The 14,951-nt window shown below is 45.3% G+C and overlaps 2 protein-coding genes across 2 annotated transcripts in view; one reads left to right on the forward strand and one right to left on the reverse strand.

Moving 5' to 3' along the window:
- The window catches only part of LOC116073613 (atherin-like), a 7,564-nt gene extending 5,885 nt beyond the window's left edge, over positions 1-1,679 (reverse strand). Inside the window, exons 1-2 of the mRNA XM_031345692.1 lie at positions 1,456-1,679; positions 257-885 (exon numbers count right to left, since the gene is read on the reverse strand). Of these exons, the coding sequence (XP_031201552.1) occupies positions 267-885; positions 1,456-1,679 (843 nt within the window). The 3' untranslated portion in view covers positions 257-266. The remainder of the gene's footprint in view (positions 1-256; positions 886-1,455) is intronic.
- The window catches only part of Arhgap20 (Rho GTPase activating protein 20), an 81,579-nt gene continuing 67,030 nt past the window's right edge, over positions 403-14,951 (forward strand). Inside the window, exon 1 of the mRNA XM_031346188.1 lies at positions 403-597. The gene's annotated coding sequence lies outside the window, so the exon portion shown is untranslated. The remainder of the gene's footprint in view (positions 598-14,951) is intronic.

Here is a 14,951-nt window from a genome sequence, read left to right on the forward strand (position 1 = left end):
TATTTGGGCTGACAGGAAGTTAGGCTCTGAGCTCGGGGGATATCTGATAAACGCTTCCACACATTGTTGCCTTCTCATAGATACTATGCCAAGTTTCAACCTCCTCTCTGCTCGCATTTTCCTTTTAATTGCGCTTTCTCCTTCAGAATGCAGGGTCCCTGCAGCTTGCTGCCTGCGAAAGCCCGCGGTGCAAATGTGGAGGTTTCTTGTCCATGCTTGCTGCCCTGTGCCTGCAAAGCAATGGCCTTGGGCTTACCCTGACAGGCTTAGCTAGCAAACGTTCGACCTTGCTCCCGAGGTCGGGCGATGCCACCAAGGCTTCCAAATTTGTCTAAGTCTGTCTTCAGCGGAGCGGGGGCGGGGGTTGAGGGGGGGTCCCTTTCGCACTCGGCGAAAGCGAGGCTAGGCAGGCGGCCCCTGCACCACATTCGAGCGAGCCGTGGTCGCTGCGGCTCCCGCGCTGCAGCTGCGCGGGAAGGGACGCTGGCGGGAGCGAGCGGACAGGCGCGCGGAGCTGCACCGGAGGCAGTGCTGTGTGGTGTGCGGCGCGCGGCGCGCGGCAGCCAGAGCTTCGTCCCCGCGGAGGCACTTCGCAAGGTTAGTGGCTCCGGCCGCGCCAAACGAGAGCTCAATCCCGGCGGCGCGCACGGAGGCGCGGGGAGGGCGGCGGGGGCGGGCCGGGCGCGGAGGGGCGGGGCTGCGTGGAAGGGCGGCCGCCCGGAGCACTTGCTGCAGCCGGAGCTGAGTGCGGCGAGCGCGGCGCGGGCGGCGGCGGTCCATGGCCCCGACGGGAGGCGCGCCGCCCGCACCCGCAGCTCGGCGTCCGGCCTGAGCGGACCGCGCCGCGCAGCCACCGGGTCCTCGGCTTGGGCTTGGCTCGCAGATCTTCTTCATGGAAGCGATGTCTCCGCAGCAGGATGCTCTAGGGGCGCAGCCGGGGCGCTCCTCCTCGCTGACAGGCATGTCTCGCATCGCGGGAGGCCCTGGCACCAAGAAGGTGAGGACGCCCAAGAGGGAGGCCCCCCATGGGCTCGCGCCTTCCATGGGTGCCTGGTGCTGAGAGGGGTTAACAGCCCCCGCGTGGGGAGGGGTGTCACCTCCCGGGATCCCCCGCTATCTTCTCTGGTGGGAAGGGGTCTCGGAGAAGCCCCTTGCCTCTCCACCTCCGACCCGGGGAGTGCCTCCCTGCGAGCCTCCCGAGGTGGCTTTACTCGACAGCCTGAGTGAGGTAGACGGCCCCGGAGGGGAGGGATGATGCGCCCACCCAAGGGAGATGGGTGCCCTGGGCCACACTGCGGGATCCGGAGGTTTGACTCGGCCTAGATCTAGGCTGGCTAGCGGTGGGTGGGCAGCTTCCGGAGGTCCCAGCGGGGCGTGGGGGGCTTGGCTCAGAGCCACCCCCTGAGAGGGGACCTTGCATGAGCTTGTGGGGGCGGCGCCCTTGTTCCCTGATACCCGAAGGACCGGTATGGGCAACTACTTGTAGCTTTTACTGGTGATTGACTGGCCCATGGTGCAGCGGGAGGATTTCGATGGAGGTCAGGTGTCTGCAATAGGTCCCTGAGCAAGTGCACGTGGGCCGCGAGCTTCTGGGCTCCTGGGATTTGATTTGGGTGTTCCTGTAGCCACGTTTGTCCCCCTCCCTTCCTCCAGCACAAAACCTTCCGATATTTGGCCATATTTGTTCTTTACGGTGATGTCTTCTCCAGCTTCTCTGGAAACAAGTTGGGATTAGAGATCATTTCTAGCTCTTCCCTGACAAATAATGTGAAAATGTTGCATTACTATAATTAGAGACTCAAAGGGATACACTGGCTCCCTGCATGTCCGGATTTTATGGCCTTTCATTAATCTCCCCACTAGGATGGTGGCTTGGCTGGAGGTCAAAGAGAGAGGTGATAGCTGTATAGAAATGTATGTGAGCTCCCAAGGACCTTGGACCTGTCGCAAAGCCCTCTATGGGTGTCAGTGAACTTGATGGATGGGCAGTAGTGGCGGCTCAGCCTTTGATGTATGGAAGTTGATGTTTGCCCTTGTGGGTTTTTTCACCCTTCAGAGACAGTGTGTGTGTACGCGCGCGCGCGCGTGCGTGAGTGTGTATGTGTGTGTGTGTATGTGTGTGCGCGCGCGCGCGCGTGTGCGTGTGTGTGTGTGTGTGTGTGTGTGTGTGCTGTATGTGGTGTGTTTGTGTGTGTGTGATCCAGTTTTTCCAAAGAAAACGTGAAATTGTTAGGATGTCATTCTTAATTTAGGATGGTAGAGGAGCATTAGGCAATTGGCAAAGATTTAAAGCGTTTTGGTTTCGTGAACCTAAGGAATTGGAAAGAATCAAGCATTTGTTTTCTTAAAGACTGTGGCCCCGCCCCCGAGGCTGATTAAGTATGCTAGTAAGGGGCGGAGGGGCGGGGAGGGAGCCTTAAAGAGTAGCTTTATCATTTTCAAGCCGCACTTGTCCCATAACGGAAGGGAGGCTGTGTCCTTTTTCCTAGGCTCTGTTCTCTCAGCACAGCCACTATCTCTATCTGTGTCCTTCGTTATAAAACATAAAGAGCTAGTACATTTCCATATCCATCTCTACTCCCCAAGATTGTTGAGAAAATTGAATGGATGATGGCACATAGGCGCGATCATGTTAGCTCTTCGTGTGCATTTCCCCCCTGATTGTAATTCACAACACTCGTGTTCCGGGTTCCTCCTGCCCGTCATCTAGGATGGGTTTTCAACACCTTACCTCAGTCTGCAACAGCCAATCCACCACAACAGCTACCACCCTTCCAAAGGGTCCGGAACTTCTCCGCTCTGCTCATTCCTGCACAGCTTCCAGTGCAGTCCAAGCTGCCCTGTGCCCATCTCTAACCTGTGCCTTTGCAGAAACTCCTGACACCTTCGTATCTTTCTGTGACCCATCTGCATTTAGCAGTGCCAGAATGGGTGGTTTTTTTTTTTTTCATTTGATGACGACGTTCATCTTGCTTACAATTCTGAAGGAGATTCATTTTGCATGTCTAATAAAATGTGGATACTTTTTCTTGGTCCCTTCTACTTCTCCTATTCATTTACCCTCCCCCCTCCCTTTGTATGTTCTTCAGCCTCATAGGCCTTCGTTTTCATACACTAAGTCAAATTCATTCCTATTTTGAGGCATTTGTGTTATTCCCTTTATGTCTGCCCAAAGAGTTGTTGGCTGGTTTTTATTATTCATGTTGTACAAATCTTGGGTCTTGTAGAGAGCTCTCCCCCCCCCCCCTTGCTCTCTCTCTCTCCTTCCTGTGTAAATGGAAGCCACCTCCTGTCACCTACTCTGGGCTTTATTGGTTGTCTTAGCATTCATTGCACTTGGCATTTTCTCCTCTGCTTATTTCTTTCCCATTGCCTGCCCCCCTCCCAACTGTGTCCTCAAGGCTAGAATGGGGCCTGCCATATATTAGTTCTTTCATAAGCATTCCTTGGGTCATGATAAGCAAAGGACAGGAGCAATGTGGCCCCGTCCTTAGAATTTATCTTTAAGAGAAGGATCACCAAGCCCTAAGGAAACAGTAAATACTTAAGGTTTGCCAGCCTTATGGTCTCTGCTTAATTCTCCCACTACAGCTCTGAAGTAGAATGGACACTTCATAAGTGAGCAGGCTTGACTGTGCTCTAGCAGAATTTCATGTACAAGAACTAGTAGTGAAGGCCAGTGGGATGGCTCATCAGGTAAATGCACTTGCCTAGCAAGCCTGGGAACCTGAGTTTGATGCCCAGAACCCACGCTAACATGGAAGGGGAGAGCTGATTCCGCTGATTCCGTTGTCCTCTGGCCTCCACACACATAGTGTATAGGTGTGTGTATGTGCACATACATATACCATATACATCATACACACAGACAGTAACAACCAAGTAAACATGCCCTGTAGTTTCCTGCCCCCCTGATCTGGAGCATTATTTTTGAGTGGGACCTAGTCAGGTGATGAAGCTTGATCATCCTTAGTGTCTGGTCACATGTGCCTGTTCAGCTCCTGAAACGTGGCTGGTACCTTGAAGATTTTAATACCCCTCTTGAAGTATAATGGATAGACAATAGTCTCACACATTTAGAATTTATAAATCTAAGGTGTATGTATACACTTAGAAAATGTGAATCTTCCCAAGAAATCACCCATCTGCTTTATGTCATTGTAGACTGTGTGCATTTTCCGCTTACATAAGTGAAATCTTACTTTTATTTTTATTTTTGCCTTCCTTTCACTAGATATAATTTTCATATCCACCTATGGTTATTTTATGTGTCGGTGCCTCTCAATGACGAGCTGTAAAGACTGAATATCTTAAAATTGGGAGTTTCAGATTTCCTATGCTTTAGATTTTGAGCTGTTTGGGTATACAAAGTGAGATGCCTCATGGGTGGCATTCAAGTCTCAATATAAGATTAGTTCTTGTCTCTTGCATGCATAATCTAAAGATCATTTTGTTCATTGTTTTTAGTGCACCTGTCTTTTGACCTCCACCCATCACAGGATGTGGCATGGAATGTTCTTCTTATGTCTTAATCAGCAAGCAGAAAGTTTCAGTTTGAGGCACTTTTGGATGCCAGGGTTGGGAACAAGGGATGTTCAGTGTGTAGTACACTTATCTATTCCTTTGGCATTTAGATTGCTTCTTCTTCTTGGCTGTTACAAGTGAAAATGTTGAGAACCTTCATTCACAACTCTGCATGGACCTATGCTTTGGTGGGGGTGGGGGGTAGTAAATATTTAGGCATGGGTTGGCTGGGTCATATTTAGCCATATACTTGACTCTTTGAGAAACAGGTTGCTTGAGAGTATACCAATATATCATATTCCCCAGACTTTGATGAGAATGAAAGTTTACTATACATTTCCCCTGTGGGTATTTCTTCTCAGAGCACAACTATTGTTATATACATAAGAATGGGTAGGCATGTGTTGTGTTGTGTTGTGTTGTGTTTCGTTTTGTTGCGTGTGTGTGCACACGTATGTGTATGCCTTTTAGGCTGACTATTAAGATTATTTTCACTAATTCTCTTGTTTGTTTGTTAGACAGATCTTATTTTATAGTCATGGCTGGTCTCAAATTTATATTCCTCCTGCTTCTGACTCCTAAGTCAGATTAAGTCAGATAAGCTGAGATTAGAGGTGTGTGCCCCTTCCCAGGCTTAAATTTCTTTCTTTGATTCTTGTTTATTAGTACCTACTTCTATCAATGCCATGGTCAAATGGACACTAAGAATAAGATAAAATTTATTCTTTGGGAAAAAAAAACAGAAACAGGTTGCTTTATTCTGAAGTGATTTTATAGTTCCAATAGCAGTGTAGGATGATCCAGTTGCACACATGCTCACCAACACCTGTTAGCATCTCTCTGTGGGTTAGTCATCCTAGAGGGTGTGATGTAGTAATACCTCTTCATCTGGATTTGCACATCCTCAGTGATCTTGTATTTACCATCCACACATTTTCTCTGGTTATTATGCCAGCTTTTGTTGGGTTGTGAGCTTTTTTCTTATTGAGGTTTGAGAGTACTGTACACATGCTGGCTTCAAATCCTTTATTGGCTATTTGGTTTTCAAAATATTTCTTCTCTGTCTATGATCTGTATTTTTATTTCTTTGGTCTTGTTTTTCTAAGAACAAAAGTTCTTCATTGGGTGAAATCTAGCTTGCTTTGTTTTTATTTAATTTGATTTCATCATAATTAACTTGAATTTAAATGTATATAGTGACGTTTATTTAGTGATAATATTGGACAGCAAGTCTAGAGGAGGAGCTTAAAATAGTAACACAAAAATTATTATATTCTGTTAATAAATGGATCATTAAAATTCAATCCTGATTTGAACAAATGCAAGTGTTCAGATGGACCATTCTGCACTGAGCTGATGAAGGGAAGGCCTGTTTAAATTGCCCTTGAACTCTGTAAAGGACAGGACTCATACATTAAAAGAGGATTTCAGAAAGTAAGGGAAAAAATAAATCCAGAGGTGCTAGGGAGGGTCTCTTTGAGCAACTAGCATATGGTGCACTACGGAAGTCAGTCTCGTTGTTTTATAGCTTTATTTATTGTTTTGACCTCAAGAATTACCTAGCTGAATAACTTGACTTTATTTGCTACACACAAGATAGGATCCTCTTTAGAGAAACTATATTATCCTAGATGATAGAGTTCCTGTCATCAGAGGTAAATATAGTCATACAGTATTTACATTTACTGTCATACAGTAAATTTGTATAGTGGTTCCTAGCATAGGGCTCTCAAATGCAGTTGCAGCATGTAGATGACAATTTAAATTCTTCTGGAATAATGTGTTCTTGGAGGATGTCCATATTTGTCCTTCACATCCCTGGTACAGCGGAAGCCCATAGCGGTGCCATGTCGATGTTAGGAGTGGCTTGTGTCATACTTCAGCACACTGACCCTTGGCCTTCACTTGATAATTGACAGCTTTTTAATGGGGTATTGGGATAGGAAAGAGATTTATAGGCATAGGAAACCAGTCAAAGTAAAATAATCTGAAAGTAGTTGTAGCATCTCAAATGTCGCAGCTGCTGTTATGAACTCTACTGTCTCCTCCTTGTGCAATTTTTTGGGGGTCCAAATCAGTTTATAGCACTTGGTGATAGACCACCACCACCAGCAGGACCACCAGCACCACCCTACACCAAGAGCTGACTGCTTTACCCAGGCCCAGCATATGTGTGGCACTCAGCCTTGAATGAAATGTCTTAATAGTAGGCTTTAGTTTTATTCTTCAGTACTGAGAAAAGCAAGCCCATGTTTAAAACTGTGTCCTACTGAGCCCTTCTCTGGTGTTACTTACAAAGTGAATTGCCTAAAACCAACCAGGAAAGATTCTTTGCTGCAATCATGGTGGCCCCTAGGTAATGTTAGGTGAACACTGACTAATAATGACCCCCTGATGCAGCTAGCACGAGCCTTCTTATTTTGGTCGCTCACTAGGTTTTGTGCTTTGATGTCTGCCCCTTTCTGGTGTTTCATAGAAGGAAGACAGGCTTCAGGAGCTGCTCAGCCCAGCTGAGTGTCTGTGCTGATAGCTTGGCCTTGCCTACTGTTGGGGAGCATGGCATAGCCACATGTAGACTCAAGACCATAGTTCAAAGTTCTGTGCAGATGCACCAACTCCTGTGTCTCTGATAACTCCACTGTGGAAAGTGATATGTGAAAAATGTCACTGAGTGGTACATCAGCAATCCTAGAAGTCTTGAGTCTGAGTTGTTATTGTCAGTGGTTCTTTTAACCATTCAGGGGTGATTCTTCAAATGTAGCCCAATACTGCATTCTAACATAGCAAAAAAACTTAACTTTTTGTGGCTCTAAAATTTCATGTTATGATAAAATCAGTCAGATATGAAATGAAGCATCTTTTTATCTGCATGCATTTATTTAAAAGTGTGTGTGTGTGTGTGTGTGTGTGTGTGTGTGTGTGTGTGTGTTCTAACCTTTGCATGCAGAGGTTAGAACAAGATATTAGAAGTCTTCCTTGATGGCCTTCTGCTACCTTGAGACAGAGTCTCTCACTGACCCCAAAGCTTGCCTTTCTATGGAGCAGACAGACTGGCCAGGCGGGGAGCTCACAGGATCTGCTGGTCCCGAAGCCAGGACTGCACACACAGCTGTGCTTGTCTTTATAGGGGACTGCTCGGGATCCAGAACAGGGCTTCATTCTTGCAGCATAAGCACTTAGCCATTGAGCAGTCTACCCCATCCCAGGTTAGTTAAATTTGAAATGTGAGTCTCGGGGATGAAAATAGGCAGTTACAGTGCACAACCCGTAGCTACCTAAAGCATTCTAGCAGTGGCCATCACCCGGTTTTTAAAGGAAGATTGCAGTGAGGCAAGGCTTGCTCCCAGCATCCTCTGGAGTTACAAATTAGCAGTCTGTGAGACAAACCGCAACACATTTGGTGACTAAAGAGAAGCAAGAAATCTGGAAAGGAATCCCTTCCTATTAATAACTGAGGAGTCTGGGTTCTTGAATGGCCCTTGACCTTGTCAGGATGTGTTGGATTTATTTATTTATTTATTTATTTATTTATTTATTTATTTATTGTAAATGCATCATGTGCCTGCCCCACACACAACTTACTGGAGACATGTCATTATACAACTCACACTGTTTTTCAACCTTTGTGGCCACTAACATTTATTACTAACTATTAAGTGTTAGCATTCTGTATAAACTCCACCCCCACAGATACCTGGCAGCAGCCAGGTGTGCTCCTCCGCATGGTTACCTGGCAATGGCCAGGTAGGCCTGGCCCTAAAAAGGGGCTGCTTGCCCCCTCCTCTCTCTTACTCCTGCTTCTCTCCCTTGCCTCTTGGCCCCTTGCTCCCCTTCTCTCCCCATTCCCTTCCCCACATCTCCAAGTGGTCATGGCTAACCCCTACTTTTCTACTCTGTCCTCCTCTCTGCCTTTCTCTGCCTCTGCTACCCTCTTAACTCCCCTCCCCATGCCCTAAACTCTACTCTATACTATACCAGTGTGTGTCTAGTCCCTCAGGGGCGGGGGGATGCCTCAGCTATGGGCCTGCCAAGGCACCCCCTTCCCCCAAACCTCGCCAGAACATATTCTTATAGCTCTTTCTCTTTTTATGATCACAACATTAAGTACTACAAAAAATAGCTATATAAAGTCAGGTGTATAGACATACATATGGGCATATACTCATGCCATATATATAGTATGTTGAAGACACATGTGCATGTGTCTGTGTCTGTGTGTGTGTGTGTGTGTGTGTGTATACATACACATACCTAATTTTGTTACTCAGTGAAGTGTCTTGAAATATACCCCTCATGTCTAAAATACGTCTAAAATAAACTTGTATGGTAGGAAAAGTTTGCTTCTCTGCTGTTTCTGTTGGGTCTCTCATGTTCAAGATTAGAATTCTAGGAGTCCTCTGTATGTTCAAGACACTTACAGAGAGCAGGCCCTCTATGGTAGTCACAACTCTAATGTTTGTCTGAAACTAGGGTAGGGTAATCTTTAGTTTTGTTCTTGTGTGGAAGGCTCTGCCACAGTCTGGGAGAAGGTAAAGCAGAGGGGGTCCCTCACCGGCCTCTTCCTTCCACCCCAGCGGTGCTTGTTGGCAACACAGTCCAGGTTATTTTTAAATTTCGTCTCAGCCTTATTTTCTTCAGGACAAGTTTAGCTTGGAAACATCCAGCCAACAGCAGAGGCAGCCCCGTCAGCACTGCATGTCAATAGGGAGCAGAGCAGCCCTGACCTAATTTTGACAGACACCTGTCACAGGGCATAACTAGGCGTAAAAGCTGTTTTTAGATGTCTGGGTCACCCAAGAGGACTCTGGGAATGGAAGGTATGTGTTACCACATCAGCTCACAGATCAAGATCTGGAAAGCCCGACTTCTCCAAAGCCTGTGCTTTCCTGGTTTATCTGGGACCTCATTTCCAGCAAGGGGAGCCTAGCATTCCCTCTTCTCCCTCTCTAGTGGCCATTTTACACCTGACCGTGGATAAGAACACTACTAGATGACACCACATCTAAGTCCAGACGTACCCTGATGTGTTTCTGGTGATCATAACACCTTTTTCCTCTGAGTGTGGAAAATGAAAGACTATATTGTATGACAGAGCTTCCCAGTCATTGCAGTATGCCTCATACCTTTAAACCCTTGGCCCTCAGATAGGCGGGTATTAGGATAGCCCACTGAACCTGTGTTTATTATAAGAGTATCATGGCTATATGAATAACACCATTTTGTGTTAGCCACGATGTAAAAAACTACAGCAGAACTTTGCTCTAAGGCAAAGAGCATCTATGGTCGACCTGTATACTTAAGTACTGCATGGCCAAAGGTTGAAGCTGGTGGCTTTGATAGAGACCACAGTCCAGCCAGCAGTCAACAGACCATCATGATGATAGGACAGAATGCATTGTGAGTAGAGATGGAGGTAGAGGAACAAAGCATGTGTAAGGGACAGTGTGATGTTCTCATTTATAGACACTACTGTAAGTCTTGAATGTGTGCCCCAATGTCACAATACTTTTCAGTTCAGGAATTTCTTATACATGCACACAGAGAGATAGGGCAGGCACTAGGTCTGTTTTAAGAGAGAATCTGAGAAATTATGTCATGGAAGTAGGGCCCAATATCTGCTACATTATGTAGACTCTCAATTTGTTGTTCTTCAAAACAATGATTTTGAAAAAAGAACAAAGAGCCCAAGAGTAAAAATGTTTCTATCCTGCTGTCAAAAGGAACGTTAATCTTCTCACCGTAGTCTTTATTGTAATGTTTAATTGAGCTAAGGGTTCAGACTGATTCTGGATGGGACTGTTTGTGAATATATAGATCATACTTAGCACAGGCTGAACGGACAATAGCTGGAAGTATCAAATCACCCAGTGCTCAAAATCTTGTTGTGATAGTAGGATCCAGAAGCAAGGTGCAAGGTTAAAAATAATTCTTTTCCCACTGCAGAGCCAATGTTTTTGAACTATAATTGTGCAGTGGCTTGAGTATGTCTCCACAAATAAATACTGCAGGCACGCAGGGAACAAGAGAGAGTTCACTGCCCGCCGAATCACGCAGACTCCTCACAAAAGAATTAGCAGTCAAATTTGAGGCAGCTAGTTTGTAAACTTAGTCCAGTATTTTTGTAGCTGTGAAAATCTGTAGTTCTTTAAACGATTCCCTCAAGTCTCTCATTTTAATGTTGTTCTTCTTTGCTTTAAAAGCTCAAGGGTGATGTTAGCACCATTTCTGTGAAGTTTGAAATGTTTGATTTTTTTTTTTATCTCTAAACAAACCATGAAATGTTACAGTTCACCTCTGACTTAAATCTTCTGTTCTATCCCTTTCTTTTGATAGTATTTATTTCTGTTTACATATGGGGAGGGCTAAGAATGCCAGATTTGGACTTGTGTGTGAGGTGAATAAATCAGGGCCATAGCATTCGGTGAACATTTGACTAAAATTCTAATGAGAACCTATATGTAAGGTAAGCTTTTACATAGCCAGGGTTCCCTCTACAGACCTTTGAAAAAGCCCAGTGGAGATTTACTACTATAGGAGTGTCTTTCCATATAAACATAAACAGAGTTCAAAGAGTTTAAGTGGAGTTACCCTAGACGAGGGAAAGGGACAGCAATGCCTCTCCCAGATAGTATCAGCTAGCAAATTAAAAGTCTGGTGCCAGGTAGGTAATTCCCTTTTATGAGTTGTTGATCAGTCAGGTCCTATAGATACTACCACCACCTCCCAAAACAACCAAAACATAATAACTATTGCTGTTGCTCCTGATTACCCTCCAGAATTCGGTGGTGAGCTCTTGTTGCCAAAGACACGCATACTGGAGTTTGAGAGAGTGGAGGAGCAAAGCTGATAGTGGCCAGGAAGTACTGTCCTTCTGGCTGGCTTTCAAAGTGCTGGCGGGTGCTCTGGACATGAGAGGGGACAGAAGCAATCATCAGCTGTCCCCAGCTGTGACCCTTGTGAAGTATAATGGTGACCGGCCTGACAACACACTCCCGTTACTGAAATTGCGGCATGAGTGTTATGGGGGCAACCAACCATTTTCTGATTGAATTTAAGGCCTGTGCCCACAAAATGAGACTCATGTCTGATTCCGTGAACCGCTCCAGGAACTTGTGAGTGGGTAAGTCATAGGCTCTAGTAGAAACTCTACGAGTATTATCCTGCTAGGTGGACAGAGTATCAGACTGTCTTCTAAATACTTACCCTACATCAGTAAGTTAGTGCATGGCTCAGCCCTCACTAGAGAACCTTCTTTCTGTGGTGGTGACAAATAGCACAGAGGCCTCCAAGATGGCCAACAATGCAGAGAATGGAAGACTGGAGTAGCCAGCACAGAATGGGACATCTGTATAATATCCCTTCCTCCTAAGCCTCAGGGATCATCTTGGAAGAGGGAGAAGAAGATTGTAAAAGCCAGAGATGGTAGATGACTGCAGAAAAACAAATAAACAATTACAACAACAAACCACACGGTGTTTTCTGGACATGCTACACATGAACTCAGACACCTGTGGCTGTATGCACAAGAACAAGCCAGACAAAATCCAACTAGGGATGGGGTCTGTTGTCGCCTCCCAGCTGAGTGCCAACCAGTGGCTGCTAGGAAGGTTGGCTCCCTTTCCTTGAGTTGCTGCTCATCTCCAGCAGGTGGCCCTGCATTCATCCCAGGCAGCTCTATGTAGATTCAGTGGGGTTTTTGCCTTGTTTATTTTTGTTTTACACATGACGGTGGGAGGGAAGAGTGTTGGGGCAGAGGAAGAGTTCCCAGGAGGGGGAAATGGAGGCAGATTTGATAATGCTTAAAATATTGAAATGAAATAACTTTTTAAGAGAAGAAAAACATTTTTTAATAGTCTAGCAGTATTTTCTGGAAAACACTAGAGGGAAGTGTATTTTGTTCCTCCCTTTACTGAATATATCTTTTAAAGCAATGAAACACACACACACAAAATTTTTTTCTGGGCCAAAAGAATTAATAAAATGCTTTCTGAGTTGATGAAAAAGCCAGTTTGTTCCTTCAGCGGCCTGTTGATAAATCTCTTTCCCTACATAGGTACACTCACCAGCTGATAGTCCTACCTGTAAGTAAGGGTAACCGTCCTTACCTAGCAACTTCTGATGACTTACCATGCAGACACCTAAGGTGATGGGGGACAGCAAACCCCAACAAGGAGTCAGGCCAGTTTCCTGCAGAGCTACGGGGCTCTCTACTGCTCCCACACAAAGAACAGTCAGTTTTACATGTCCACGTAGTATACATTGGGTGGCTGTTAAAATATTCTAACTTCTGGTCACAAATGAGTTTGCTGAGAGAGAGCCTAGTGGTTTAGTGAACAAGTAGAATTTTTTTAATTTTATTCTTTATTAAACACACAGTTGAAATACTGTACAGTTCACCTGCTTCAAGTGGATAGTCATTGATTTCTACATTGGTTCTTTAATTGTGCGTTGGTCTTAGAGCACTGTAGCAATATATTTTTTATATAAATCCTGTTGGTGCATGTTCACTACCTGCCTCAATGGTTTAGGTTTGTGATTGGAAGACACACACTCAGCCTTGATATTTTGATATACCTTAAACAGTGCAATAGCTGGCCCACTTCCCAGCCTGCATGAAGTTAATCCCAAGTTATCACTTACTAAAGTCTTTATTCTACCTTGGCTGCCCTGGGCCCAGTAGGACAGCCCTCTGGGCCACACTCTCCTGGCTCCTTCACATGGTTGCTATATCCCACTCTCCTCTGCTCTTCTCAGGCATGGTGGCTCCTCTCCTCTATCACTCCTAACATGGCAGCTCTCCTTCTTCTCCTTTTCTGCCCCAAGCCTGGGAATCCTAAAAGCTCCACCTCTGTCTGCTCTGCCCAGCCATTGGCTGCCAGCATCATTATTTACCAATCAGAACCAACTGGGGGCAGGTTCCCAGAAGCTACATGCAGGCACTCTGGTAGAAACAGTTTCTGGGGCGCATGATTAGCATTCATAATACAAGCACTACAGGGCACATTGATTACCTCATAAAGAACTCACAGCTCTGAGTCACCTCCTTATGCCCCACTTTCCCGAGCTCAGGACAAACACTAATCTACAGTTTACAGTTTGTTTCTGCCAAGTCTTTTGCTCTGAACAGCTTCTATAAGTGGAGTCCATACTATATGGTCCTTTGTGACTCTTTTCCCTAACTTGGCGTAATGTTTTCAAGCTTCAGGCAGGTCGTGTCATAGAGCCGACTAGTACTTCTTTTATTACCAAGTACTGTTTCCTATGTGGCGTGAGACATTGTGCTTCCTTACTCTTAAGCATGGTGGACGTAGAGTTGTCTGTGGGATGCTGTTGTGGATGTTTGTGTTCAAGACTTTGCATGATCATACGTCTTCATTTCTCTCAAGAGCTAAACCTTGGTGTGGACTGCAGGATCGTACACAGGGTTAACCATTTGTTGGACTTTGCACTCTCTTCAAGAGTAACTGACCCCACTTGGAATGAGACAGCAGTGTGTAAGAGCCCGGTGTCTCCATAAACAGAAAGCTGTCCTTCTTAATATTGCCATCCTGGTGTAGATAAAGCAGTGGTTCATTGTGGCTTAAGTTTCCCTGGTGGCTAACAATATTGAACAGTTTTTCATGTGTGTTCATTTTTTTTTTTCAGAAATCATATCTTTCACCTTATTTCCACTTGGGAAATTGGCCTCTATGACTGAGTTCTAATAGCTATTTATATATTCTAGATATGAGTCACTTAACATAGGTATAATTCACAAATGGTCTCCATTCTGTGCAAGTATTCAGTGTGAACAGTGCACAGTCTACCGGTTTTGTTCTTTTGTCACTTGTGTTTGCAGTGTTACACAAAGAAGCAACTGGCTGTCTTGTTGAAAGTGGCCAAGATAGCTTGTATTTTGTAGGGTTTTTATATTCACTACTGCCTTTTGTCACTTTTGAGTCAGTTGTTATGTGGCATGAGCTACAAACCCATCTTCATTTCTTTGCATGTAGTTATCCAGTTATCCTGGCACAGTTTGTTGACTGCTAATAAATTCTTGCTAAATCATTAGACAGATATTTACAGAGGCACATGAAGTGATGGCAACAGGGTGTGTAAGGATAGCATCCAGCGGACAGGAGTGCTGCGTGCCATCTAGTCCCCTATTTCATAGAATCTGTTAAAGATCCTTCCTCCCTCCCTCCCTCCCTCTCCCCTCCCTCCCTCTTTCTCTGTTTCTCTCTTTCTCTCTTTCTCTCTTTCTGTCTTTCTCTCTCTCTTTCTTTCTTTCTCCCATTGGAACTTGACTGTGTAACCTTGGCTAGCCTCTAACTCACAGCCATCTTCCTATTGTGATTCTCAAGTGCAAGGATTATAGGCATGAGCACTATATGCCTTGGTCCCGCTCTCTCTCTCTCTCTCTCTCTCTCTCTCTCTCTCTCTCTCTC

Source organism: Mastomys coucha, unplaced genomic scaffold (assembly GCF_008632895.1).
Source record: "Mastomys coucha isolate ucsf_1 unplaced genomic scaffold, UCSF_Mcou_1 pScaffold23, whole genome shotgun sequence".
NCBI lineage: Eukaryota > Metazoa > Chordata > Mammalia > Rodentia > Muridae > Mastomys > Mastomys coucha.